Source organism: Anabrus simplex, chromosome 5 (genome assembly GCF_040414725.1).
Source record: "Anabrus simplex isolate iqAnaSimp1 chromosome 5, ASM4041472v1, whole genome shotgun sequence".
NCBI lineage: Eukaryota > Metazoa > Arthropoda > Insecta > Orthoptera > Tettigoniidae > Anabrus > Anabrus simplex.
This window is the reverse complement of record NC_090269.1, coordinates 379,172,304-379,200,268: the sequence shown is the minus strand read 5'-3', so window position 1 is coordinate 379,200,268 and position 27,965 is coordinate 379,172,304. Positions and strand designations below refer to the sequence as shown.

At 39.1% G+C, this 27,965-nt stretch overlaps 1 protein-coding gene across 1 annotated transcript in view; it reads right to left on the bottom strand.

Annotated features, from left to right (window-relative positions):
• Positions 1 to 648: 648 nt before the first annotated feature.
• cactin (cactin, spliceosome C complex subunit) overlaps positions 649 to 27,965 on the bottom strand; it is a 197,070-nt gene continuing 169,753 nt past the window's right edge. The window contains exons 11-12 of the mRNA XM_067147717.2: positions 27,286 to 27,430; positions 649 to 925 (exon numbers count right to left, since the gene is read on the bottom strand). Of these exons, the coding sequence (XP_067003818.1) occupies positions 737 to 925; positions 27,286 to 27,430 (334 nt within the window). The 3' untranslated portion in view covers positions 649 to 736. The remainder of the gene's footprint in view (positions 926 to 27,285; positions 27,431 to 27,965) is intronic.

Below are 27,965 nucleotides of genomic sequence, written 5' to 3'. Positions count from 1 at the left end.
TACTGCTTCATTCAGAGCAGCATAAAAGATATCTTTCTCTTCATTCACCTGCACATACAAATATGATGCATTTACATATTACATACCCACATGAATTGTTCAGTACCTTGGTAATGTCGAACAATTATTAATTTTATTAAACATAATTCTATTGTAAAATATACAACACAACGTATACTGTTGACAGCAATGTCCAAATACGACAGTCCTGTTTGTTTTTTAAGTCAGATACACACACTTATGAAATGTGTCAGGAAAAATAATGGAGAACACGAAGTAACAAGAGTAATAAAAAGTAAAAAGACACAAGTTACTATGCATCATCTGTACTGAAATAACTTACCAAGGGAGACGTTCAATAAATTTCCAATTTCTATTAAATCATTTAGGAAAAGGCTAGGAAAACAACAGATAGGGAATCTGCCACCTGGGCGACTGCCCTAAATGCAGATCAGTATTGATTGATTGATGATGGATGCATGGAATAACAAACAACAAACATCATTTAGTTTTAAACTGTGAGGAACACAAAAGAATTATTTACATGGGGTGGGAAGAGAATAGAGGACACAAACGAAACTGTGCAATACAAAAAAGAGGGAAATTTTGCAGGTAAGTTATTGGGATATGAAATAAGAAAAACTATGCACATACATACATACATAAGCTATATATATACATATATACATAATACAATCTCTCTCTCTCCACAAAGTTTGACATAGTACAATACAGATTATCTCCTGTAGCGATAACGTTTGAAATGAAACCATAACTGAAAAATGTTATTGTGAAACTGACAACGGAAACCACGCTTATACGAGTATTCCCATTCACGGTTGACTATTTTGAATGCAATGTCTTCATAAGGTGGACCAGCATGGAATCGCAAATTAGCAAAATCACGGTTGTCAGGACATGGTGTCTGAAAGAAATAATAAAAATTTCATTTACAAAAGACAAATAAAACTTAATACACTTGTAGCATAAATTGTCACAAGAAATACGATGACCACTTAATACAGAACAGCATTTTAATTAGAACTATGTTTACACATTTGACTGAACCTCCCGACAATTTTGTCACACTCAACACACTCAGTACATTTAAATGAATAATTCACACAACACTGTTGTTAACATACTGATGAAAAATGGAGATACATTTATTTATTTATTTATTTATTTATTTATTTATTTATTTATTTATTTATTTATTTATTTATTAGTGCCTTTTTTTACAGTGGCGAAGTTAGGGCTCGAGGCCCTCTCTTACACTTAACCACATTCTACACAAAATCTTAAATACTTTTTTTTTTTTTTGCTATTTGCTTCTACGACGTACCGACACAGATAGGTCTTACGGCGACGATGAGATAGGAAAGATATATAAGTAATAATAATAATAACGTAAACGTTTCCACCTTTTCAATACTACAATATATTCACAAAATTACAAATTATATGGTACTAGTTTCGACCCATCTAGGGGTCATCATCAGCCGTATTGGAGCAAAAATAACATTGTCTTAGGATTTCGCCACAAATGATCTTTGCTCCAATACGGCTGATGATGACCCCTAGATGGGTCGAAACTAGTACCATATAATTTGTAATTTTGTGAATATATTGTAGTATTGAAAAGGTGGAAACGTTTACGTTATTATTATTATTACTTATATATTATTCTCAGTTCAATACGGACCAAAAACATGAAATTCATAACCATCAATGAGATAGGAAAGGCCTAGGAAGTGGAAGGAAGCAGCCGTGGCCTTAATTAAGGTATAGCCCCGGCATTTGCCTGGTGTGAAAATAGGAAACCACGGAAAACCATCTTCAGGGCTGCCGACAGTGGGGCTCAAACCCACTATCTCCCGATTACTGGATCCTGGCCGCACTTAAGCGACTGCAGCTATCGAGCTCGGTAAATAAAATACTAAGATACTTAATATAGTTAAAACTATAAAAATTAATAGAAATGAAAACAAATTTAAATAAATTACTAAATTAATATTAAAAACTCTTCAAAATGACTAATCCTCATGCATGCACACATTCATACTTCAACCATTCAGTCAGCTGTCCTCAGCAGGTAGTCTCGGCAGATGACCTTAAATCTTGACAAAGAGTAGTTTCTCTGGCCTGAGCTGGCAGGGAACTCCATAGTCTGGCACTGGTCACCACAAAGGATCTATTAATTTTATTTGTGCGGTGCACTGGAATAGAAAGAAAGGATCTTGAACGTGTATTTAAGTTGTGAAATGATGATAGAAAGGTGATTCAGCCAACACTCTAAATACCATCGTTAATGTGTAGCTGCCGATGTTTAACAGGCTTCAGCCATGAGAGAGCCTGATAGTATGGGGTGGTATGAACATCGTACTCAATATTGTAAATAAATCACGGACAGGAATTCAGTGCTCAAAGTTTAAGTGTTTCTTCTCTCTTCATGTCAACTAAAACGTCGTCACAATAATCAAGAATAGGGAGAACCAGTGTCTGTATTAGTTTGACCTTTAGCTCAAATGGAATACATCCCTCTGCCGTTTAAGAGGGTGAAGCACTCCAAAAATCTTTTTACGTATTTCTTTCATGTGATCAGACCAATCAAGTGTTTCATTCATAATTATTCCGAGATTTTCAACCATTTTACTGTAGGGAATAATGTTACCATTCAGTAGGATAGGAGGGATTGCAACATTGTTTGAGCAGTTCAGTAATTTTCGTGACCCAATTATGATTGCCTGAGATTTTGTGGAGTTTAGTATAAAAGAATTTCGTTGTGCATATGTACTGAGTCATCGGAGGTCAATGTTAATATTTTTTATTGTTTCATCTAAGTCTGAAATCTTGCAGTGTCGATACATTTGTAGATCATCAGCATAGAGGTGGTGTGTGTTATTTCCTATCACTGATGGTATGTCATTGATATAAATACAGAAAAGTAAGGGCCCTAGAATACTGCTCTTTGGGGCACCACTAAGTTTCATTTTCCATTTAGAGATCTTGTCATTTACTGTCACACGGTTACTCAAATAAGAACTAAAAAACTTAAGCGCAGAAAGGTCCGAATTTAGCAGTTCCATTTTCTTTTTTTCTTTTTTTTTGCTATGGGCTTTACGTCGCACCGACACAGATAGGTCTTATGGCGACGATGGGATAGGAAAGGCCTAGGAGTTGGAAGGAAGCGGCCGTGGCCTTAATTAAGGTACAGCCCCAGCATTTGCCTGGTGTGAAAATGGGAAACCACGGAAAACCATTTTCAGGGCTGTCGATAGTGGGATTCGAACCTACTATCTCCCGGATGCAAGCTCACAGCCGCACACCTCTACGCGCATGGCCAACTTGCCCGGTCCATTTTCTTTATCATAGTCTGAATTTCTATAGTGTCAAAGGTGCTACTGAAATCAAGAAGGATACGTATAGTGAGCAGTCGTTTGTCCATAGCATTTCTAATGTCTTCACTAACCTTCAAAAGTGCTGTCACAGTACTGTGGCCCTTCTTAAATCCAGATTGCATAGGGTCTAGAAGAGCATTTTTATTTAGGTATTCCTGAACTTGCTCATATACTAGACGTTCAAATGCTTTAGAAAGCACAGGGAGTTTGGACACAGGACGATAGTCAGAGAGTGATTGTGGGTCTAAATTCTTAGGTACCGGTATAATATTGGCCGTTTTCCAGACAGTAGGGAACGTTAAGTTTAGTAAACAGTAATTTAGGATGTGCATCAGTATAGGCAGGACAGCACCCATAATCTTATGTATAAAAGTAATAGGAATATTATGTACACCTATAGCCTTTGATTTAATCAAGTACAAAGCTTTTTTAACCTGATTTTCTTTGACAATGTGAAATGTGACTGGTGGATTGGCTGGAGGGTAGGGCGGTGAGTCTGTGCAGTTAATTTGGGTAGGTTGAATAATATTCTACTAAAGTAATCGTTCAGTTCGTCAAGTGGAATGTCAGGATTTATCTGTCTCAGTTGATGTTTTCCTATCCCCAGAGCTCTAAGTTAGTCCCATGCACGATTAGAATTTAAATTGTGAGCTAAATTTTGCAAATTTCTATATTTTTTATTTCTGATTAACTGCTTTGTGTGATTCCTTAAGATGCGGTAAGATTTGAAGTCTGTGTCATTTAGGGTTTGTTTATAATGTCGAAATAATGAGTCGCGATGGGCCATCATTCTCTTGGTTTCTTCATCGAGCCATGGACAAGGAGGGCAAGAAACCCTTATTCGACGTTTAGTGACATGTCTGTCATATAAGTTCTTTACCATCGTATGAAACAAGTTTACTTTAGGGACAGTGTCATTTAGACTCTGTATATCGTCCCACGGGCGTCATGATTCAAGTAATCCACGTTTATGTCCTTTGTATTTCTGACAGTTATGTACTTAGGTTTGTATTTAGGTACATTGAGGGAACAGGATAAATATATAAGGTCGTGGGTCGAAATGGATGGTACAGGGATTTGCCCATGGGTTTTTACTTTACCTGGGTTGTTCGTTACAATGAGATCGATGAGTATGTGTGATGAACGGTTAGTTGCATACACGTGATTCGTGGGTTTTGGCAGGAGAATAGTCATGTTACAAGTAGTAAACAAATCTACTAACTGATTACTGTCGTGGGTTGCATTAAGTAGGTTAGAGTTAAAGTCCCCCATAATGATTGTGTGTTCATAAATAGCCTGCAAGTCTAGTAAATACGTTTCAAATTCAGTCATATCTGTTACACCAGGCGGTTCCGAAACGTGTTAGGTTTTATCGATCGACATCAACCATGTGATTATTAATAATCTTGACCATGATCGTCGGGATTGGATCCATATTGACTTAGTAACAGTAAATATGTTGGAAGATAGTCCGCCTAGTCAATACTATTAATTTATTTACCTTTCACCTTAACATCTAGTACATGTTTCGAGAATATTATGCATTCTCTTCCTCAGCTAGTGGATTAAAATTCAGTATACAATAAGACCTGACTAAAATACGGGGGCCCCCATTAAAAATTCAAAACAATGAGTATGATAATGTGACACTTAAAAATTTTGGATAGTACAAACATAGAATTAAAATCCCATTTTGTCAAGTACAAATTAAAAACACAATGTAGTAATGTCTAGTTAAATACAACGTCTTGTGATGATATGAATTCACAGTGTCCTTGAAGTTGCCTTGCGTAGTTCAAAAATGTTGAGTTAAGAATGAATGAAATTGCATTAAAACTTGAAGTCCTGCCGATATCCACCGTTAATGGGTGTTAAAATGATGTCTATTTAAATTAAAATATTGGACAAAGCATCGTATAATGATGTGAATTTACGGTGTCCTAGGCATTATAATACTATCTTGCGTAGTTCAATTGGATTTGTACAAGAACTACGCAAGATAGTATTATAATTCCTAGGACACCGTAAATTCACATCATTATACGACGCTGTGTCCAATATTTTAATTTAAATAGACATCATTTTAACACCCATTAACGGTGGATATCGGCAGGACTTCAAGTTTTAATGCAATTTCATTCATTCTTAACTCAACATTTTTGAACTACGCAAGGCAACTTCAAGGACACTGTGAATTCATATCATCACAAGACGTTGTATTTAACTAGACATTACTACATTGTGTTTTTAATTTGTACTTGACAAAATGGGATTTTAATTCTATGTTTGTACTATCCAAAATTTTTAAGTGTCACATTATCATACTCATTGTTTTGAATTTTTAATAGGGGCCCCCGTATTTTAGTCAGGTCTTATTGTATACTGAATTTTAATCCACTAGCTGAGGAAGAGAATGCATAATATTCTCGAAACATGTACTAGATGTTAAGGTGAAAGGTAAATAAATGAACAGTATTGACTAGGCGGACTATCTTTTAACATATTTACTATCAACCATGTGGTTCATGTTTGTGGCTTACTGTAGTCACATCCTAGTTCGTGAACCATGGGCAACAGCTGAGTGGCCTAGTAAGTGGTCCTGAGAGTCGGAATACCAGTTGCTATGGAATGGGAGTGGGCATCTCGGACATATTCTGAGTCGTGGCCCTCCTTGTGCTCAGGCGGCTAGGACTATACAATTCACCGGTGGTCCATAACCCGTTAGAGGAGAGATCCTCACTTGGACTATGTGCAAGTAGGGCAGCATCCTGCTTCATGAATTTACCGAGCTCAGAACACTTTAAGCAAGCCTCGGACCTATGGGAGTAATGGAGTCCCACTCCAATTTGACAGGCGAGGGACTCCTTGGAAACAACTTGGCGAACGAAATGGAATTCGATGGGGAGCTATCAATATTAATGGGCCTTATGGAAGAAAGAAGGTAGAACTGGCTGAGTCAGCAAAGAGGATGCATCTGGACGTGCTAGGAGTAAGTGATATTCGGGTAAGGGGAGATAATGAGGAAGAGATAGGAGATTATAAAGTGTACTTGACGGGTGTTAGAAAGGGAAGGGCAGAGTCTGGGGTAGGGCTGTTTATCAGGAATACCACTGCACGCAACATAGTTTCTGTTAGGCACGTAAATGAGCGAATGATGTGGGTAGATTTGTCAGTGGGAGGAATTAGGACAAGAATTGTGTCCGTGTATTCACCATGTAAGGGTGCAGATGAGGATGAAGTTGACAACTTTTATGAAGCATTGAGTGACATCGTGGTCAGGGTCAACAGCAATGATAGAATAGTGCTAATGGGCGATTACAATGCGAGAGTTGGGAATAGAACTGAAGGATACGAAAGGGTGATTGGTAAATGTGGGGAAGATATGGAAGCTAATGGGAATGGGAAGCGTTTGCTGGACTGCTGTGCTAGTATGGGTTTAGCTGTTACGAATACATTCTTCAAGCATAAGGCTATTCACCGCTACACATGGGAGGCTAGGGGTACCAGATCCATAATAGACTATATCTTAACAGACTTTGAATTCAGGAAATCTGTTAGGAATGTACGAGTTTTTCGCGGATTTTTTGATTATACAGACCACTATCTGATCTGTAGTGAACTAAGTATCTCTAGGCCTAGGGTAGAGAAAGTGAAATCTGTCTGCAAATGAATAAGGGTAGAAAGTCTCCAGGACGAGGAAATTAGACAGAAGTACATGGATATGATTAGGGAGAAGTTTCGAACAGTAGACAGTAAGCAGGTTCAGGATATAGAAAGTGAATGGGTGGCATACAGGGATGCTGTAATAGAATCAGCAAGGGAATGCCTAGGAACAACTGTGTGTAAAGAGGGGAAAAGGCAAACATCTTGGTGGAATGATGAAGTGAGAGCAGCCTGTAAACGTAAAAAGAAGGCTTATCAGAAATGGCTCCAAACAAGGGCCAAGGCAAACAGGGATTGGTACGTAGATGAAAGAAACAGAGCGAAACAAATAGTTGTTGAATCCAAAAAGAAGTCATGGGAAGATTTTGGTAATAACCTGGAAAGGCTAGGTCAAGCAGCAGGGAAACCTTTCTGGACAGTAATAAAGAATCTTAGGAAGGGAGGGAAAAAGGAAATGAACAGTGTTTTGAGTAATTCAGGTGAACTCATAATAGATCCCAGGGAATCACTGGAGAGGTGGAGGGAATATTTTGAACATCTTCTCAATGTAAAAGGAAATCATCATGGTGGTGATGCAAACAGCTTAGCTCATGGGGAGGAGGAAGACGATGTTGGTGAAATTATGCTTGAGGAAGTGGAAAGGATAGTAAATAAACTCCATTGTCATAAGGCAGCAGGAATAGATGAAATTAGACCTGAAATGGTGAAGTACAGTGGGAAGGCAGGGATGAAATGGCTTCACAGAGTAGTAAAATTAGCGTGGAGTGTTGGTAAGGTACCTTCAGATTGGACAAAAGCAGTAATTGCACCTATCTATAAGCAAGGGAACAGGAAGGATTGCAACAACTATCGAGGTATCTCATTGATTAGTATACCAGGCAAAGTATTCACTGGCATCCTGGAAGGGAGGGTGTGATCAGTCGTTGAGAGGAAGTTGGATGAAAACCAGTGTGGTTTCAGACCACTGAGAGGCTGTCAGGATCAGATTTTCAGTATGCGCCAGGTAAGTGAAAAATGCTACGAGAGGAATAGGCAGTTGTGTTTATGTTTTGTAGATCTAGAGAAAGCATATGACAGGGTACCGAGGGAAAAGATGTTCGCCATACTGGGGGACTATGGAATTAAAGGCAGATTATTAAAAGCAATCGAAGGCATTTATGTTGACAATTGGGCTTCAGTGAGAATTGATGGCAGAATGAGTTCTTGGTTCAGGGTACTTCCAGGAGTTAGACAAGGCTGTAATCTTTCACCTTTGCTGTTTGTAGTTTACATGGATCATCTGCTGAAAGGTATAAAGTGGCAGGGAGGGATTCAGTTAGGTGGAAATGTAGTAAGCAGTTTGGCCTATGCTGACGACTTGGTCTTAATGGCAGACTGTGCCGAAAGCATGCAGTCTAATATCTTGGAACTTGAAAATAGGTGCAATGAGTATGGTATAAAAATTAGCCTCTCGAAGACTAAATTGATATCAGTAGGTAAGAAATTCAACAGAATTGAATGTCAGATTGGTGATACAAAGCTAGAACAGGTCGATAATTTCAAGTATTTAGGTTGTGTGTTCTCCCAGGATGGTAATATAGTAAGTGAGATTGAATCAAGGTGTAGTAAAGCTAATGCAGTGAGCTCGCAGTTGCGAGCAGCAGTATTCTGTAAGAAGGAAGTCAGCTCCCAGACGAAACTATCTTTACATCGGTCTGTTTTCAGACCAACTTTGCTTTATGGGAGCGAAAGCTGGGTTGACTCAGGATATCTTATTCATAAGTTAGAAGTAACAGACATGAAAGTAGCGAGAATGATTGCTGGTACAAACAGGTGGGAACAATGGCAGGAGGGTACTCAGAATGAGGAGATAAAGGCTAATTTAGGAATGAACTCGATGGATGAAGCTGTACGCATAAACCGGCTTTCGGTGGTGGGGTTATGTGAGGCGAATGGAGGAGGATAGGTTACCTAGGAGAATAATGGACTCTGTTATGGAGGGTAAGAGGAGTAGAGGGAGGCCAAGACGACGATGGTTAGACTCGGTTTCTAACGATTTAAAGATAAGAGGTATAGAACTAAATGAGGCCACAACACTAGTTGCAAATCGAGGATTGTGGCGACGTTTAGTAAATTCTCAGAGGCTTGCAGACTGAACGCTGAAAGGCATAACAGTCTATAATGATAATGTATGTATGTATGTATGTATGTATGTATGTATGTATGTATGTATGTATGTATGTATGTATGTATGTATGTATGTATGTATGTATGTATGTATCAACCATGGAGGACGAAATGCTACAACCATGGAGGACGAAATGCTAGGAGTCAGCCAGGTTTCAGAAATGCAAAGTATATGTATAAATAACTCGACAAATTAGATATTACAAAACAATATACTGTACTCCCATTGTAAAGGTTTAATGTCCCCTGAATGACTGTAGATTTTAAGAGATGCTTGATGCGTTAAAATTTTGTCCTGCAGTATTTCTTTAATGTGCAAGAAGCCAATGTACTAAGACAGGGAGATGGAATGGCATGAGTACATTTCAATCACTCAGTGGAGAAGGTAATTAGAGAAGTATTCCCGGAGATCAAAGAAACAAACTAACAGCGTCCAGATCCTGGCCTATGAAAATGATGCAGATTTAATTGGTGGAACATCAAGAGCATTAGAGAAAGCATACAGTACGTGTAAATTTTAGTGATACCTGGTTTTACGGGGGGTGAGGAGTAAGGAGGGAGCTCTCCCAGTTCTTCTAATACTGCTAACTGTGTGGAAATGAAATCTGAATTGAATCGATAGTATGATTGATCGATATGAATTTTCTAAATCTTTATTATCTTAGCATGAATTCTCTGAAATATCACTTCCACAATCACTTTCACAATCGTCACTGCTATCTGCAGTACTATTAATTCTCAGACATGTGCAGATTGTTCTTTTTGTGTTTTCATGTTTGTCCTTGTTTTCTCTTTCTACTGCTGCCTCTTCCCGCATTGACCTGCTTATTATGTGTTCCTTTTCTTTTCCCTATCTCTCGATACTGTATATGACTTGGTATGTCACCAAGAAAGTTGACCGTGCGGTTAGGGGCGCGCAGCTGTGAACTTGCATTCAGGAGATAGTGGGTTCGAACCCCACTGTCGGCAGCCCTGAAGATGGTTGTCCATTGTTTCCCATTTTTACACCTTAATTAAGGCCACGGCAGCTTCCTTCACGCTCCTAGCCCTTTCCTTTCCTATCCTATCATCGCCATAGGACAATTAAAACTAGTCATTTCTATTTTATCTGATATTTTTTTAAATGTCCAAAACTAAAATGGATCTTAATCTGATATGAGGACTATTAGGATGACAATGATCTTGGGTAAATCTTAGTATATATATCCGAAGGGGTTATTTGACCCACATATATCGTTTAACGAACCAATGTTGAATGTGTTGTCCATCACAAATGAAGGTTTTGAAACCGACTGTTTGTTGATATAGATTGGATAAGACTGTTTAAAACCATTAAGTTTTGTTGTGAAATAAAAATATAAGCGTCTTGGTTTCTTGTCGGATGTGTTGACAATGTATTGTGAAGAATACCATTTAGGCTGCTTCTTAGTTGCTGCTTGATTGTGAAAGAACACTTCAGACACTTAAAGGCAGTCTTGTAAAAATAATCATTCCCGTTGGTGTGTTTCTTGGCCTTGAGAGGGATCTTAAGATTATTTTAATTGTGTTAAAATACCATACATTTTTTATTACTCACATTTATGTACTGTTCACACTTTTTAAATATCAGTGTGGCATGTTAATTTTTAAGAGGTTATTACTGTGTAACTCAATGTTCATATTTTATATTACATAAGGGTTAAATAAGGTCCCAGACCTTGACCTTAAGGTTGTCTACAGGCTGAAGATGCCCAAAATAGGGTGAAACATGTACCTGGTAAATCTATATAAATTCATGTAGATCCAAACTACATTAGATGGGGTATGTATTGAACAGGTGGTTTCATTAAATTATTATGGAGATATTTATGCATAACTTATTTCTTTGTCGCTGTCGTCATACATCTTTAGTGCCATCAAGCACATCAGATGCTTTTTAAATACACTGCCAACAATTTTTCATGTAATGTTTGGATACAATGCTAGAATTTCAGAAGCTTTAGTTAGTATAATTGTTAGCAGAGTTTCTTCAGCAATAGCATCCATGAGAAGACTACATAGTATTTCCTTCAGTAGAAGAACGTCTACATCTTATCCATGACTTCTATGACATATGCCATTTTGCTGGTATGTTCGAAGCAATAAATAGTACATTGCAAGAATCCAATCACCTGGAGGCAATAGAGGTGAAATATGTCACAATCAGAACATTTTTTTTTTCTGTTGATGTTCAAGTGATTAATGATTCTAACATCAAAATCAGGGAGTTGTTCTGGCTAGGTTCCGAAAATGGCATATAATATTTATTAACTCCCATATCTGAAGCATGGTTTGAATTGAAGATAAGTTAAAAAGGGATCATGAACATTGTGGAAAGGATGACAGAGGTATGTAAACGATGGTTTTCTGTTCTTAGCTGGGGATTGCAATTCAGATGTTGAAACCACTTGAGTTTATGCTGATTTCACTTGCCATGTTTTACTGCTGTATTCAAACAAAATCGCTATGGAGAATGCTCAAATACTGCTTGATTCTGCAACTGCCTTCTAGATTTCCACTGTTCGTAATTCTTGCAAGAGTTTATAACATGTTAGCTAACATTTCTCAGCAGAAGTTTGAAGAAACACAAGAATCTTAACGCGTTGTTGATGAAACTGAGCCCGAGTCTACATGATGACAAAAATTTACTTATGACGTTCTCTTTTGGAACTTTTTCCTATTGCATCAATAAAAAGTTTTGTATACTTTACCAACTGTGTTAACAGTACCGATTCTAAGCCGGGAAGCATTTTTTGAACCATGGAAATGTTTAAAAAAAGGTTGACTTACAATCAGGTAAATATGGTAGTTTTTCCTTTTTTTTCAATACACAGTCCCATTCTCTGCGCTCCTGTCTGCAGAGCTATGTACAGTAGATGCAACTTTTAGTGATACCTGGGCTCCCTAGTGCTGAATTGGTAGACCTTTGAGATTCATATCGGCAACCTTTGAAACACAAACTATGAATCGATTATGCATCGCCGTGAGACATCTGGCGCACACTTTACGTACTAGTACTGTTCTTGTTTACACAGCAAAGCCAAAATATAGGTTAGGATTGAACATGAGTGAGGAAAACAGACCTCCTAATAAAATTTTTATGCTGCTGACGTCATGGCTGGTGAAACAGGTTACGTTGTCCTTTGTCTTCCCCCATACAACCGTGATCTGAACGCCACTGAATTGGCATGGGCAAAAATAAAACGCAAATTTAAACGGCGCAATATTACGGGAGACATGTCAGCAGTTAACTTACGACTGACCATCAGGGCATTTCATTTAGTATCTGCCGCAGATTGAGAGGGGTATTGCAGAAAGGTGAAAGAACAGGAAGAGGAATACTGGAGGCATGACAATGTCATGGAAATAGCCATGGACAAGATTGAAATTAATAGTACTGCAGATAGCAGTGACGATTGTGAAAGTTTTTTTTGTTTTGTTACAGGTCTTATGGCGACGATGGGACAGGAACGGCCTACGAATGGGAAGGAAGCGGCTGTGGCCCTAATTAAGGTGTAAAAATGGGAAATAATGGACATCCATCGTCAGGCCTGCTGACAGTGGGGTTCGAACCTACTATCTCCCGAATGCAAGCTCACAGCTGCGCGCCCCTAACCGCATGGCCAACTCGTTTGGTGACATACCAAGTCATATACAGTGTAGAGAGATAGGAAAATGAAAAGGAACACATAATAAGCAGGTCAGTGCGGGAGGAGGCAGCAGCAACAGAAAGAGAAAACAAGGACAAACGTGAAAACACAAAAAGAACAATCTGTACATCTTCATACTCTGCTGTCTTCAAATATCGTATGTTGTTTAACTGTGTTTGAAAATTGTGTGTTCAAAATGTGTACTATTACATGCCGCACATTGTTCATAACATTTCTGAGATTACTGAACATGTTGGTGAGCAAAAGTTGCTGTGAAGACACAAAAAATTTATCTTCCTGCATAATTCACAAATATTTGTAGGTGGGTCATCTGTGTCAAAAACTGATTCTTTCAAAATGCCCTATATACACAATCTCTCATATAAACTAAGACTGTTGAAGCGACGTTTTTACTCTCTGATTGGGACTCTGCAGTATGAGAGGTGCGTGCATAGTTCTTGACCCTGCAAGCAGCCTACATGTGTTCGACTTGGTAAGCATCACTTTACAAAGTGAAAACCGTCAATACGGAATGATTCTAATATCTTGTAATGGTAAGCATCAGTCGCCAGTCTGAATCTCAGCTGTTAACATGGTGAGACAGTTATCAATGCAACACCGCGTTTTCGTATGTAAAAGTTCTGGTTTCATCCAGGGAGCACACTAAGCTGCACACAGAAGGTGTTGCATTTTCCTCGCTTAGTGCATGACATCACGGTGGAACAGCCAGTCACGCGCGACAAGGGTAGACCGCAGCAAATCCTTCAGTTACCACATGTATCGGATGTATTTGTTTACGCTTACAGTGCTTGTGTGTTTAAAAGAGTGTTAGAGGTCCTAGTTTCAGTTTTCATTTCTGCTGTTTGGCTGTGACTTACTTGGTAAAAGGTATGAGATAATTGTGAAATTAAGCCGGAAAGTGTATTCACAGAAACATCGCTTAATAGGCGGTCGTGATATGCTGACTACGGTTCTATTCTTCACAGTGCTCTAGAATTGTGTGACAAACAATGCTGGGCTGAGCTGTAGTAATTGGTAAATCCCACAACTGAAACACCAAAGAAAGTGAAATAGTTTTGCATGCTTTCCCGTGTGATATTAAACTACAAAAGGTTTGAGTATCGAAGTGCTGCAGAAAAGACTTGGTAAATATTAAAAATGCTTGAATATACTCTGTTCATTTTCAGCAGTCAGACTACATAAGAGACTTGAGGTCTGAATTGTTAAATTTGCCATGGAAGTGGGTGCTCAAACCTGGTGCTGTTCCCTCACTTATGTTGCCATACACTAACACAAATGTTGTTTTAGTTAATAGGAATGATAACATGCCTGTAGTTGTGCCTGCATGACCTAGCCTACTGCAGAAGAAAGGAAGGAGCGGTACGGCAAAATACTAGTGCAGAAATGAGCTCTTGAGACTTAAAAAAAAATCTATCACCCATTAAGAGAACAGCTGACGAATGTACTGACCCACAAGATAATCCTACTGCCACTTCAGAAAAGGACAACTTATTATAAACTATTGTAGCTCTTGAAGCAAGAAATGCTCGGTTGTCTGATGTGAATTTGAAATTAAATTTATGAAACAATGGACTTGCGAATAGGCTGTCACTTTCACAAAGAAATGTTTCTAACTAAAGAAGAACATGAGTGCTTTAGTGTGTGACGAAGTTAAACGAATATTGAGGAAAATATTTTCACCCAGCCAAATAAGACGTGTGTTAAATGGATCTAAATGAGTTCAATGGAATAACGAGGACATTTGTAAAGTGATTACTTACGTGCTGTTTTGCAGAAATGCTACATTTACTTGCGAGAAAAAATGGGATAACCCACTGCCTGCGGTTTCAACGCTAAGAACATGGATAAACCCCTCCTTTCGCTGTTGGCTAGGCATATTGCAAGAAGTTCTAGTTCTGATGAAAATGCAAGCTGAAGGACTGAACGACAAGGATCTGTGTTGGATCATTCGATGAAATGAACATCGATAGCAGAATCTGTTATGACCAAGAAGACAGAATAGCAGGATCACATAGCAATGTTCTTGTTGTTATAGTACGAGGGTTCTTTGCATCTTGGAAACAACCTATCTACTTTGATTTTGACGTACAAATAAGAGCTACACTTCTGGATGAATAATATTGTCCTTGGAGTGCGTCTCGTACAATGTTGTAGCTACTGTGGCAGACATGGGAGTCAAGAATGCAACTGTGTTGAAAGAACTTGAGGTGACATACCTAAACACTCATTTTCCTAATCCTTACAATGCGAGCAAAAATGTGTAGGTGTTTGCTGATGTACCTCAATTATTTAAGTTATGAGAAATCAAGAAATCATTTCTTGGACAAAGGTATTGTACCACCTTGCAAAAAAAAAAGAAAAAAAGCAATGAAAAATGTGATTGAAAAATTATTGATTCTGGATAGTGGTGAATGTGTCCTAAGCTTTCTCGGCAACATATTAATGTGACAGACAGGGAACGACAGCATGTACGATTATAAGCAGAGTTGTTTTCTAATACCAATATAAATGGTCCGTTATTGGACATTATACATTTTCCAGCTAACTCATTCCTGGTTACCAGCATTTCGCCCCAGTGTGCTAAGTTGGACTCATCAGTTGGTAAATAGTACACCCACCAAGACGCATGGCTAGTGCACACTGTGGAAGTCACTGCGTAGGCTACTTGAAGCCACCGGCAGTGCCAATGCACTATGAGAGACTTTGTCTCATTACCAAAAATGATGCCTGCCTGGCCAACCAGTATTAGTATTATAAATTTACTCATTCGGGACAAATATTTCAGGTTCCTTATGGGAATCAACATCTATATCATCGTTGTTTTCTAACACAACAGCACAGGCTATCCAGTACTTGATGCCAGACGAAGAACATGATAGTGCATTCATACAGCTTGCCGATGAGACACTAGACATTTTGAATTCTAAAATAACTGAGAGACACAAGCCACTTGCAAGTGGGTTTGGCATTCTTCGCGATGCAAAGGAGAAATGCCTCGCAGAATTTTATGAGTGTTGTGAGAACATGCGTTTTGGCTCTGTGATATACCTATATGCTTCCCTTTCAAAAAGGATTTTTGAAAAGTATCCGTTCTCTGCTTGGCCTTTTCACAGACATGGAATCTTTCAACGTTAAATACATTCTTACTGCCTACTGGGTGTCTTAGACATTTTTACAACCAGATTGTTGTTGTTTGGAGCCAATTCCAGTGATTTTCCTCTTTCCAATATAAATGGTCCGTAATCGGACATTAGCACATGGGGGCAAAACGCTGGAAAGCAGGAATGAGTTAGCTGAAAATTTATAATGTCCAATAATGGACCATTTATACTGGTATTATAAATTTACTAATTCGGGACAAATATTTCAGGTTCCCTATGGGAATCAACATCTGATGGCCAAGCAGCCATCAATTATTGGTAATGAGACAAAGTCTCTCATAGTGCATGCCGGTGGCTTCAAGTAGCCGACGCAGTGGCCTCCATGGTACGCACTAGCCATGCATCTTGGTGGGTGTGCTAAGTACCAACTGATGAGCCCAACTTAGTACATGGGGGAGAAACGCTGGTAACCAGGAATAAGTTAGCTGAAAATTTATAATGTCCAATAACGGACAATTTAATATTGGTATTCATCGCATATCGCTGCCGAAAATTTGACAGGTCTTTGGGCATGCCTACAGGAGTGTTGCTGACACTGCCTGATGACCCAAGTATGGGCTGGGAGCACATGCTGTCTCATGGAGGTTTTTTTGCTAGTTGCTTTACGTCGCACCGACACAGATAGGTCTTATGGCGACGATGGGACAGGGAAGGGCTAGGAGTGGGAAGGAAGCGGCCGTGGCTTTAATTAGGGTACAGCCCCAGCATTTGCCTGGTGTGAAAATGGGAAACCACGGAAAACCATTTTCAGGGCTGCTGACAGTGGGGTTCGAACCTACTATCTCCCGAATACTGGATACTGACTGCACTTAAGCGACTGCAGCTATCGAGCTCGGTCATGGAGGTTTGCTCGTCCCTTCCGATGATTTCATTGAAACGATCACTAAGTTTGAACTGATATTTGCTGAAGTTCACGGACGAACAGATTTGAAGAGGGAACCAGGAGTAGTGAACAATATGTTTACGACGTCCATCCTCAAGTCCTGAAAACACATGCTAAGATCCGAAGCTTACTCCGTTTGCATTGGTTGGCTTAAAAAGAGAAATAAAAAAACAGAGCTTGCCCGTAAGCAAAAAAAGCGAGAATGTAGCGTTTATCAACAAAGTAAATGTTTTCAAGGTCAAGAAATGTTTGTGACCGTTGTATTTGCTGTTTTAAACATCATGTACACAGCCACGGGACCTTTGCCTTTTACGCAGAACTCGGAAAAGAACTTATTTCATATCCTGTCTCACTTTCGTCGACTACGATTCGAACTGTAGCCCTTTCGATGAAAATCGAGTAGGTAGTGAATATACTGTGATACTCTTCTTGACTTATGTGAACGGAAAGAAAGACAAACCATTTATTTGATGCTAGGATTCCAAGACTTGAAGTTATTACATACTGCAATGTGTACTGTAAGTTTTCTCTAGGAAGTGCTGAACAAATTAACAATGTTTGTGAAATGAAACGAACTCTCATCTGTCAGTCACAGTGAGGTGCATATTCCATGCATTTCGTCAACATCATCTTCACTAAGGTAAGAGTGAATAACGGTTAATATATTATAGTCTTATTTGTCCCGAATCTGTTGATTTAAACCTAAAATATCGCACACTTCTAAGTAACACTTATACTGCAGCGCTAGGGTGTTATATTTTATCTTGTACAGAATATCTGTTTCTATAGAATACGTTGGATAACGTTCAAAAATTCTAAAATATCACTTCAGCATGTTATTAAAATGTGAAACATTACCCATGTGCTGACACAATCTGCCATCAGCACCTACCAGCTATGTTCCATGGTGATATCACAGTGACAGACAATGGCAGCCCGTAACGCGAAATGACTAACCTTACCGTTTTCTATTAACCTTGGTTTCACCTTAATGGTTGTGTGAATAGTCATAACTCTTGCTATTGGTGTTCAGAAAATCCTAATGGTGTTTATGAAGTCCCTCATTATGATAGGAAGATTGGTATTTGGTGTGCAGTGCAAGACGAATAATTGGGTCAATTTTATCAAAGATAAGAATTTCATTTTGGACCATACTGAACTGATATTACAATTAAATTAATAACATATTTTGGTTCCACCTATTCAATGCAATGCAACAGGTGGAACCATAATACATTATTAATTTGAGTCAATTTACATTGAGACAACAGTAAATGCAGAGAGGTACCAAGATGACATTTTGACGCAGTTCTTCCATCAGTTAAAGGAAGAAGAAAAATCGCGTGAGTGGTTTTAACAAGATTCAGCCTCTGCTTATACAGCAGAAGATTCCCTTCATACAATCTCGAAAGTGTTTGCAGACAGAGTGATCAATGCTGGTCTATTTCCCTCGCGTTCTCCAGATCTAACACTGTGTGATTTTTACTTGTGAGGTAAACTGAAAGAAAAAGTGTATCGAGCAAATCCTCACACAATGGAGGAATTGAAACAAAACATTATGAATGAAATCAGAAACATTACAGTGGCAGAACTCACTCGCATCTGCCAGAATGTGGTTACCAGATACAATGTCTGTAAACCCAGGAAGGACGGTACTTCCAGCACCTTTTATAAGGTAAAACTTCATATAAGATTGTATATACGCTTAAAGCAGGGCGGGCGCACATGACATAAGTTTGGCTGAAGCAGCTGCCATAGCGCAGAGTACAAACACAGTGTGCTCGGTCTGAGTTTATATGAGAGATCCTGTATAGGCATCTGGGGCCATGATAACTGGGGAGCAGGAAGGGAATGAGAATGGGGTTCCATGAGAAATTAGGGCTACCTCCAAAGTGTTGTTGCAGAAAGGTAAGTGACTCCCCAATGGCGTGGGCTGTAACTCCATTTTGCTGCATTCATTATTGTTGGAAGGGTTAGTTTTTGGTGTGACAAAAATGGTGTGAATCCCACATGAATGGGTAAATAATGAGGTCTCTTGTAGACTGCCTGGTCCATTGTTTTTGGGTTCCATGCAGCATCTTCAACAAAATAATGGCTCAACATTCCATGATCAGACATGGTGCACCAAATCATAACCTGTGCACTGTGAAGTCATTTCTGTATAATGGCATCAGACTTTTCAAATCCTAAAAAATCAAGTTATGTGTCAGTTTATGTAGCTGTGAAGGTGAACATGGTTTACATCTGACAACAAACATTGTTCATAACATTTCTGAACATACTGATGAACAGAGGTTACTGTGAGGACACACAAAATTACTTTTCTTGCATAACTTGAAAATATTTTGTTGGTGGGTCATCTGTCTCGAAAACTGATTCCTTTCAACATGTCCCATAATGTAGGCATCTGGGGCTGTGGGATTTTCATCTGGAAACGATATGTTGCAGAAGAAATCTGGATCCTCATATGCCATGGACAACACATGGTTGCAATACTGTACCTGGGTTTGCTCATCTCTTTCTGTTGGATGCTGACTAACATGAGTACAATATGCAAATCCACCCAGCTCTTTGAAGATCCGCTCAAACCAAGTTTCAGTGATGGTCGTTGTAGACTATGCTTTGGGGACTGTAACGCCTGTTGGAGAAGTCGACCATGATTCTTGTTTGTGGCAACAGTTTATGGTCACCCTCATCACCATCATTTTCATTTCCCCTTGTCCAGCTCCTGCCAGGTTGGGGTGTTGATGGCTCTTCTCCCCCATTGCCTCTCCTTCTACCATTCCTCTTCAGTAATTGTATTTCAGTCCAGTCTTCTTTTTTATACTGTTCTTGACAGAGTCCATCAATCTTACTCTGGGCCTCCCTCTTTCCTTCCATCTTAAAGACTCCAACACTTGTTTTGGTATCCTTCCCTCCTCCATCCTCATAACATGTCCAAACTATCTCAATTTATTCTTCTCCATCCTCACTCACTTTTTCTACCCCTATCTCTTTTCTGACCTCAACATTTCTTGCTATGTCTTTCCTTGTCTTCCCTATGATACTCATCAGGAACTTCACTTCACTACCCTGAATTTTACTCTCATTTCTGCTGTCAAAGTCCAAGTCTCTGATGCATATGTTAATATAGGTCAGGGCCTCTCAAACGCCCAAAATCTCATGCGTGCAAACCGAGGCGCAGAGGCTCCGTGCACTGTGCATCGGCCCAATTTGGCTTGACTCGGATGGTGTAGTGTGCTGAGAGCGGTGAAGCGCTTGGTGATAGACGGCTTGTTTATCAGTGAAATAGATAATCGCAAGACAACAACATAATAATGGAGCAACCTGTTTCGAAGAAAGCAAAGACTTCCGAAAGCCCATTTCAATCGATCTGGGAACTTTCATATTTTTTTCTCAGTCGTGACGATAAAGCCAAATGCTTAATCTGTCGGACAGTAATTAGATGGTCATAAAAAAGATATATTTTTCAATACAAAGGCTTTGCTCAAATTTGATGAGAATTTGTCGAAGCAAGATTTTCCGAAGCTGCATCGAGAAGAAGCTAAGATTATTTCTATGTTTGATTCCACATGCATATGTGAAAGTTTTTTTTGTTTTGACTTATATGAAAACTAGATTGTGTGAGAGTATTTCTGGTTGTAATTTAAAGAACGCTCTCAGAATTGCTGTCAGCCGATCCCTTGTTCCAGGCATAACTAGTATAATTACAAAGAAAAAAGCAAAAGAAGAGCTAGAGAAGATAAATTGTCTACTCAAACCAAATTGAAGGAAGGGATTTTTAACACTGGCAACCTTGTCCCATACAACTGAGTGTCTCCGATCACTAGACATAAACATTTCGCAATGATGGGGGAACAGCGGGGAAGGTGAAGAAGGCGGAGACAGGCCGAAGGGGTGAGACAGATGTAGGGAAAGAGAAGTGGGGGTTTGCACTCTGGTCAATCTAATGAAGTCGTCTCCTGCACCTTGCGCCGTGCAGTGCACTGGCGCATTCACCTGAGAGGCCCTGATATAGGGATATAGTACATCTTGTATATTATCTCTTTTACATTTCATAGGAACTTCCCTGTTCAATACCAGGTACCTTATATTCTGGTGGAACGCATTTCACGCTTGTACTCTTCTGCTGATCGCCTTATCCAACCTTGTATTATTTCACTTCCCATATATTTGAAATATTCAACAACCTCAAGGTATTGTCCCCTGATACTAATGATTCCTTTTCCTTCCCATTATCTTCTTGTCATCACCACTGTTTTGCTCTTCTCCACACTGATTTTCATACTATATTTCTCAATACTGTCATTTAAAATCTCTTGTTGGACTTGCACTTCTGTACTGTTGACTCGCCAGATCACTACATCATCTGCAAACAACAATATTTTCATATCCCCTCCATATCTTGCCTTTGTTTCCTTTAGAATTTCATCCATAACCATTATAAACATACTCTAAGTGTAGACAATACATTTCCTTGTCTCATTCCAGTTTGGTTTCTAACTCAATCTGTTCTCCCCAGTGGAGTCGGGATACAACTGAAACAATTCTTATACATTGCTTTCACTAGTTCCCTTGATTGCCTTCCACATCCTCTTCTTTCCACGGTTTCCCCACACCTTTCCTCTATTAACACAATCGCATGCCTTCTCTCGCCAGATTTTTTCCATATTCCCACTGTTTTTCCATCAGTAATCTCATGGTAAACATAGGGTCTATTGTTGACCTGCCCAGTCGAAATCCATACTGCTCTTCTAAATTTCTTTCCACCTTCCTCCCATCCTCATTTCTATTATTCTCTCCCATATTTTGGCTACTTGTGACAACAGTGTAATTCCTCGATAAATGTCACATACCTTCCTGTCACCTTTCTTAAATATTGGAACTGTATTATAACACCTTGACACCAATCATCAGGTACTTGCTTTCTCCTCCATATACACCTTAGCAGCTTATACAGGGTGGTCGGAAACAACGTGAACCCAGTATATGAACATTATAGGGTTTGTCATAGTGATAATTAATTGAAAAAAATTGATATCTCACGCCATTGTCATTTTATCAGCTGCTGAAGTTAGCCAATCAGATCACTTCGTGGGCAAATTCAAATGGATTTTGAGAGGTGGTGCTGCCAAATCTGCCCGTGGCTTAAAACCGGCTTGAGAGCCATGCTGAAAAATCAGCATCAAACAGAAACACACCGTGGGTTTCAGCCAGTGTTACCGTAGCGAACTTGCTATGCTGCTAACCTGTCAGCTCGGAGGTCCATGTTAAAATCCTCCCACTGGGAAAGTTCTTTCCTTCGACTGGCACTCTCAAGCCAATCTTAAGCTGCAAGCAGATTTAGTAACACCGCCTAGCAAAGTGTATTTGACTTTGCCTGCGAAGTGATTTAAGTGGCTAACTTCGGCAGCTGATAAAATGACAACGGTACGAGATATCAAATTATTTACCGGCATGACCAACCCTCTGATGCTCATATAGCTGGCTCATGTTGTTTCCGACCACTCTGTATAACCAATGTAGACCAATAGGTCCTGCAGCCTTTATAATTTCCACACATATTTCATCCAGCCCTGCTGCTTTTCCTGTTTTCATTTCTTTAACAGCCATTTCCACCTCTGCCATTGCAATATCACTCTCCATTTCTGGATCATCCACATTTAGCACTCCACTTTCTTCTGCATCATTTCTCACATTCAGGAGTTTACCGAAAGTCTTTCTGCCTATTGTTTATCTCCTCTGGGTCTGTTATTACATTTCCATTTTCTTCCTTCACTTGTTTTGTGTAGATTTTTTCTTTCCTCTTATTTTTTATCAATTCATACAATATCCTTTTCTCACCATTTACATCCTTTTCCAACTCTTGTGTAAATCTCTCCCAACATTTTTTTCTTTTCCTCATTTACCAATTTTTTTACACTTACTTTTAATTTCCTGATACTTAATCTTACTTCCTTCTTTCGTAGCTCTATTGCACTTTTGCCATGCTTTCTTCTTTTGCTTAACAACCTCCTTCACCTTTTCATTCCACCACGGTGTCTCCTTTTCCTTCACTCTTGCTGAAGTTCTGCCACAAATCTTCTCTGCACAGTTTACAAATTATGTTTTTAAATTTGGTCCATTCTTCTTATACACTTGCTATTTCTGATACAGTAAAACCTCGATGCATCATTATTCAAGGGAGAGGCGGAAAATGACAATGGATGGGGAAAACAATAAATGCGGGTGACATAAAAAATAGGGGAAAAGCAAAGTAATAAAATATGGGTACTCTATTTGGGCATTTTCGTCATGTAAATATAATAACAACAATAATGGTGTGTTGCCTCCGAAGCTGGCTGCAGGTCTTTTGAGTTGTTGCGTGATAGGCGACTGGAATCTTAAACAAATTACAGGGTATCGCCGTAATATCCACATATCATAAAGTTAAAATCCCCGACCTGATTGAGACCCCTTGAACCGATAGCCAACATGTGCTAACCATTTAGTCATAGAGCCAAATATGCTCATACGGTATCAAAATACTGCAACCATGATACATGCAATGAAAATAAAAAGCGTGACTTTTACGCTGTTTTGTTTCACTTTTCTTTTTACATCTCATAAACTGAAGACCTATACATTCAGTTATCTTATTGCAAATTAATGACATACATGGATATTCCAGCAACATCCTGTAATGGTACACCCTTTGCGAATGATAGGTTGGATATCCCATACGGCGCGGTTCAGACGATGTCACAGAGGTTAGAAATTCAGCATAGCGCGTCTTGGGCGATGTCACAGTAGGCCATGCAAGGCTGCCAACTTAGTTTTAATACAAGACTAGTGAAAAGATTATTGGTCTGGCTTGGTTAGGTCCGGATTGTAACAAGACAATTGGGTAAGGGACAACAAAATGGTCAACAGGCCTCTAGCATCCCACATATTTCACAAGGTACGACATGATTAATAATCCTGTGACTAATTAAAATGTGACTATTTTAAACTGAATGATTTTCTCATTTTCAATGAAGGTGGAAGCCCTAGCCAGCCAATAGCAACACAGAAAATGGTGGCGAATTTGAGTTTTACAGTGTCTCAGTTTTAATTCTTGTAAATAAAAATACTTCTAGGGGTTGATGGGCGGGTTGAGGAGAAGTGCTGGCGCCAGGAGGATGGTAGCGAGGAGGATGTGCGTGAATAACTTGCATACAGCAATCCAGCCTACAAGATCCTTGCTGAACACTAGCAACTCTGAATCGCTCGCACATTCTCGCGTAACAGGTTGCCGCTGTTATATGCTGGAGTATTGAGCGCTCTCTTTAAACTCAAAAAACTTTTGCGTATATTTTCCTTATGTACGATCAATCCATATGGGAAAACTGTGGCCGAGGACAAATTATTTTTTGACGATCGATGTGATAAAACAATAGTTCGAGGAACAATAGATACGGGGGAACTTAACATTGGTTTATATGGAATATTTTTGGGACTGAATAAAATTGAGTGATGAATACAGGAAAACAATCGTTCTGGGAACAATGCAACGAGGTTCTACTGTATAGGGATATGCAGTTTTAATTCTTCCTGAAAATTCTCCTGAGTTCTTTTATCTTTTAATTTCCAAACTTTTATTTTCTTCTGTCTTATTTCTTTGACTCTCACAATTTTACCTATTTTCAGTTTTGCTACCACTACTCTGTGGTCTCCATCAAACGCTTCACCTGGTAGTGCTGTTACAGCTATTAACAGTTCACGATTTATTTTCTCAACCAAAAAATAATCATTAACTGTTTTTGTTCTTCTTTCACCCCAGCCATATCTAGTGATCTTTCTACTATTCTTCTTTCTAAACCAAGTGTTACCCACAATCATTTTCATTTAAAAAAATCAATCAACGTATCTCTCTCGTTATTTCTTGTTCCATATCCAAATGGATCAATCACTTCTTCTTTACCAATTCTGTCATTTCCAACCTGTGCATTGAGGTCTCCCATGACTATCATTTTCACATTGGTGATTACTTTCTAGAATGTCTCTAAGAATTCCTCTGTATTTTCCTCAGTTTCCAGTTTGGGGTGCATAAACTTGGACGAAGTCTTTCACTCCTTCTTCCGTCCTCAGTTATATTCTGCTTATTCTATCACTAACGTAGTCTACCCTATCCACATTTTCATCCAAGATTTTGTTGACAATCACTCCTACTCCAATCTTTGCTTCACCTCCTCCACTCCAGTATAGGGTGTACCCCCTACTCACCCTCTTCACTCCCCTTCCCCTCCACTTGACCTCACTCAGCCCCATCATTGCAACACTCTCTTTCTCCATAAAATCAATCAACTCCTCTGATTTTCCCATCAGGGTCACAACATTTATTATTCGCATCTTCATAACATTACCGCTCGTTGCCCACTTATCACAGCTCCCCCAGCACAAGAACTGTGCTGCAGCGGTGGCGGTGGTGGTGGTGGTGGTGGTTTTAAGAGGAAGAACAACTAGCCAACAATCCTCTACATAACACTAATCAGAGAGAAAAATGGAAGGGATCCGACACTTCGAAAAATGAAGTATTCGGCCACAGAAAGGCAAGGGCCACAAATGAGTGTGAAAATGAAAGACTCCTTAGGCCTTGAATGCTCTAATACAGTTGGGGTCGGAAAAAAAGCAAGAGTTGACCAAGGAAGGTCGGATAGCATAGATGAAAGTGAGGAGTCTGGCACAAGTAAGTGGAAGCAATGCCAACCCAAGTTCGGGCCCCTTTTAGTCGCCTCTTATGACACGTAGGGAATACTGTGGGACTCACATGGGTAGAGGCTCCACTCCCTGGGCAGGGCTGCCTCTGAAGAAGGTCCCTATCTGCTACCTGTCACCCTATTGTGCCCTTTCATTGACATTAGACTAATCCCACATGACGGAACTTGTTAACGACAGCTAATGTTCTGTTATTTGGTGCCTCCTAATTAAATTGCTCCTCTTAGTGTTCTTTAACGCCATTCATTTGTTCCACTCCGTATAACCAGAAATGATGTTCCAGGATATAGACCATTTCCTCTCTTTGAGAACCATAATTGTAGAAATCAGCACAACACTGAATGTCAAAATTAATAAACAAACATTATTGTGTTTTGTTTCCAGTTTAAGCAGCACCTTCGATGGTAAGTGGAATATGCATGTCATAAATAAGAATATAGAAATAGTGTGACAATGAAGATCGAGAGTGCACACGGCCAGTGGAAGACTACAATACCGGGGCAGTGGCAAGTGAAACAACAGCCCCAGTGAACTGTTGAGCCTTGTGATAATGAAGCTCCTTAGAATATGATGAAAGTGGTCAACAATGGAAAGGTGCCCAGAATGATCTGGAAAAAGAAACTGCAAGATACTTTCTCGAGAATCTTCCATGGGCCTATAAAAGGAGTGAAGCTGGAAGTGTGACAGTCACAAGTGAATACAAGGCAATTACGAGATGTCAGTGTGTCAATGTGGAGTAAGATAGACTTGATTAAATGGAGTTCAGCGTGATATGCCAGTTGAGCTGAGAAGTGAACTGCTCTGGAAATGACACTACACTGTGAGAGGCTGTGTTGGAGAGCAGGAGTTCAACACGCCAGAGAGTTGTGTGTTTGACAAAGGGTGCAAAGTACAAACTGTGTGAAGCGGAAAACTAGAATGTGAGAGTAATTGTAAATAACTATACATAGTAATTTAATAAATTTAGTCAACAGTAAAACATGTTACCTCTATGACTAGTCATTTGAGTTTTTAAGGATTCTGATTGCTATAATATGTATAAGAAAACACGTTCATCATACATATAAAAGATTGATTTAAATATAAGGAAATGTACTGAAAGAATAACAGTAATGTTAATTATTGCAATGAACTATCTTCCTTCAGCTTGTCCCAGATATTTCTAGGGTTGCTGGAGCCTCCCAGGCTCATATTTTTGTTCTGGCTGGGGGGTTAAGGACCAGATGCCCTTCCTGATGCCACGTGATTCTTAAGATGAAAATCTTGACCCAGGATCGACTGGGGTTCGAACTTCGGCCTTATGGGTGGGAAGCCAGCAGCTAGGCCACTGAGCTAATTATGCCCCCCAATCCTTGCAATGAAACAGCATATAAATGTTAAAGTGAGACTGAATGCTACTCCTGACAATTCTGTGGAAGGATAATGAATTTAACGATTTGAATAACTCCATAGTTTCAAATTTTATTCAGCAACGGACTTCAATATTTATTTTCCCAAAAATATATCAACAAAACAGGACTGTTATTTTGGAAGAATTCTATGCATGGGTATATGGTATGTCTACCAGAATGAAATGTCATACTTACCAAGAAATATTCAGGTGTAGTGTTCTTATCAATAAGATCTGGATAGAAGATATTAAACTTGTATCCTTGCACAATTTTTGGAGGAGGGTTGTCCATGTCATAATGGGTTTGGTTGTATTTATTCCACTCAAATCCAGTATGCACTCTAAAAAGAAGAAATGGAAAAGGTTTTTATAATTTTCCTTAAAAATATAACAAGTGGTTTTATATTATATACCATTAACAGACAGAAGGAATGCAGAAAACTAAAGGAAACAGAGAATTAAATACCAAAATACACAATAATTATTAGATATTCAATTTGCCTGGTAGGAGTGTTGACTTATATGCTCTATAAATAGGCAGTAGACATGCTATGACTATAAGTATTTATTTATTATTTGCACCCACTCATAAATTTTACATGTTTTCATGGTGAGAAAACAAAACAAAAGTCAAGGAGAATATTTTATATTTTATTCTGAAGGAGACAAGAACAAACAAGAGAATATAAAAGGACAAGGACAATCTCACATTTTCATACACTGGCATCTTCAAATAGACTGGCTTTCTCCTCATCAATATCAGTTCTTCTACATCCATCACTAGAGTGTTGCTTAAAAAGTTATGTTTACATTAGAACGTGTTTTCATGATGGAGTACTACTAACTTACAGAGGTCCAAAATTTGAGGGGAGCCTT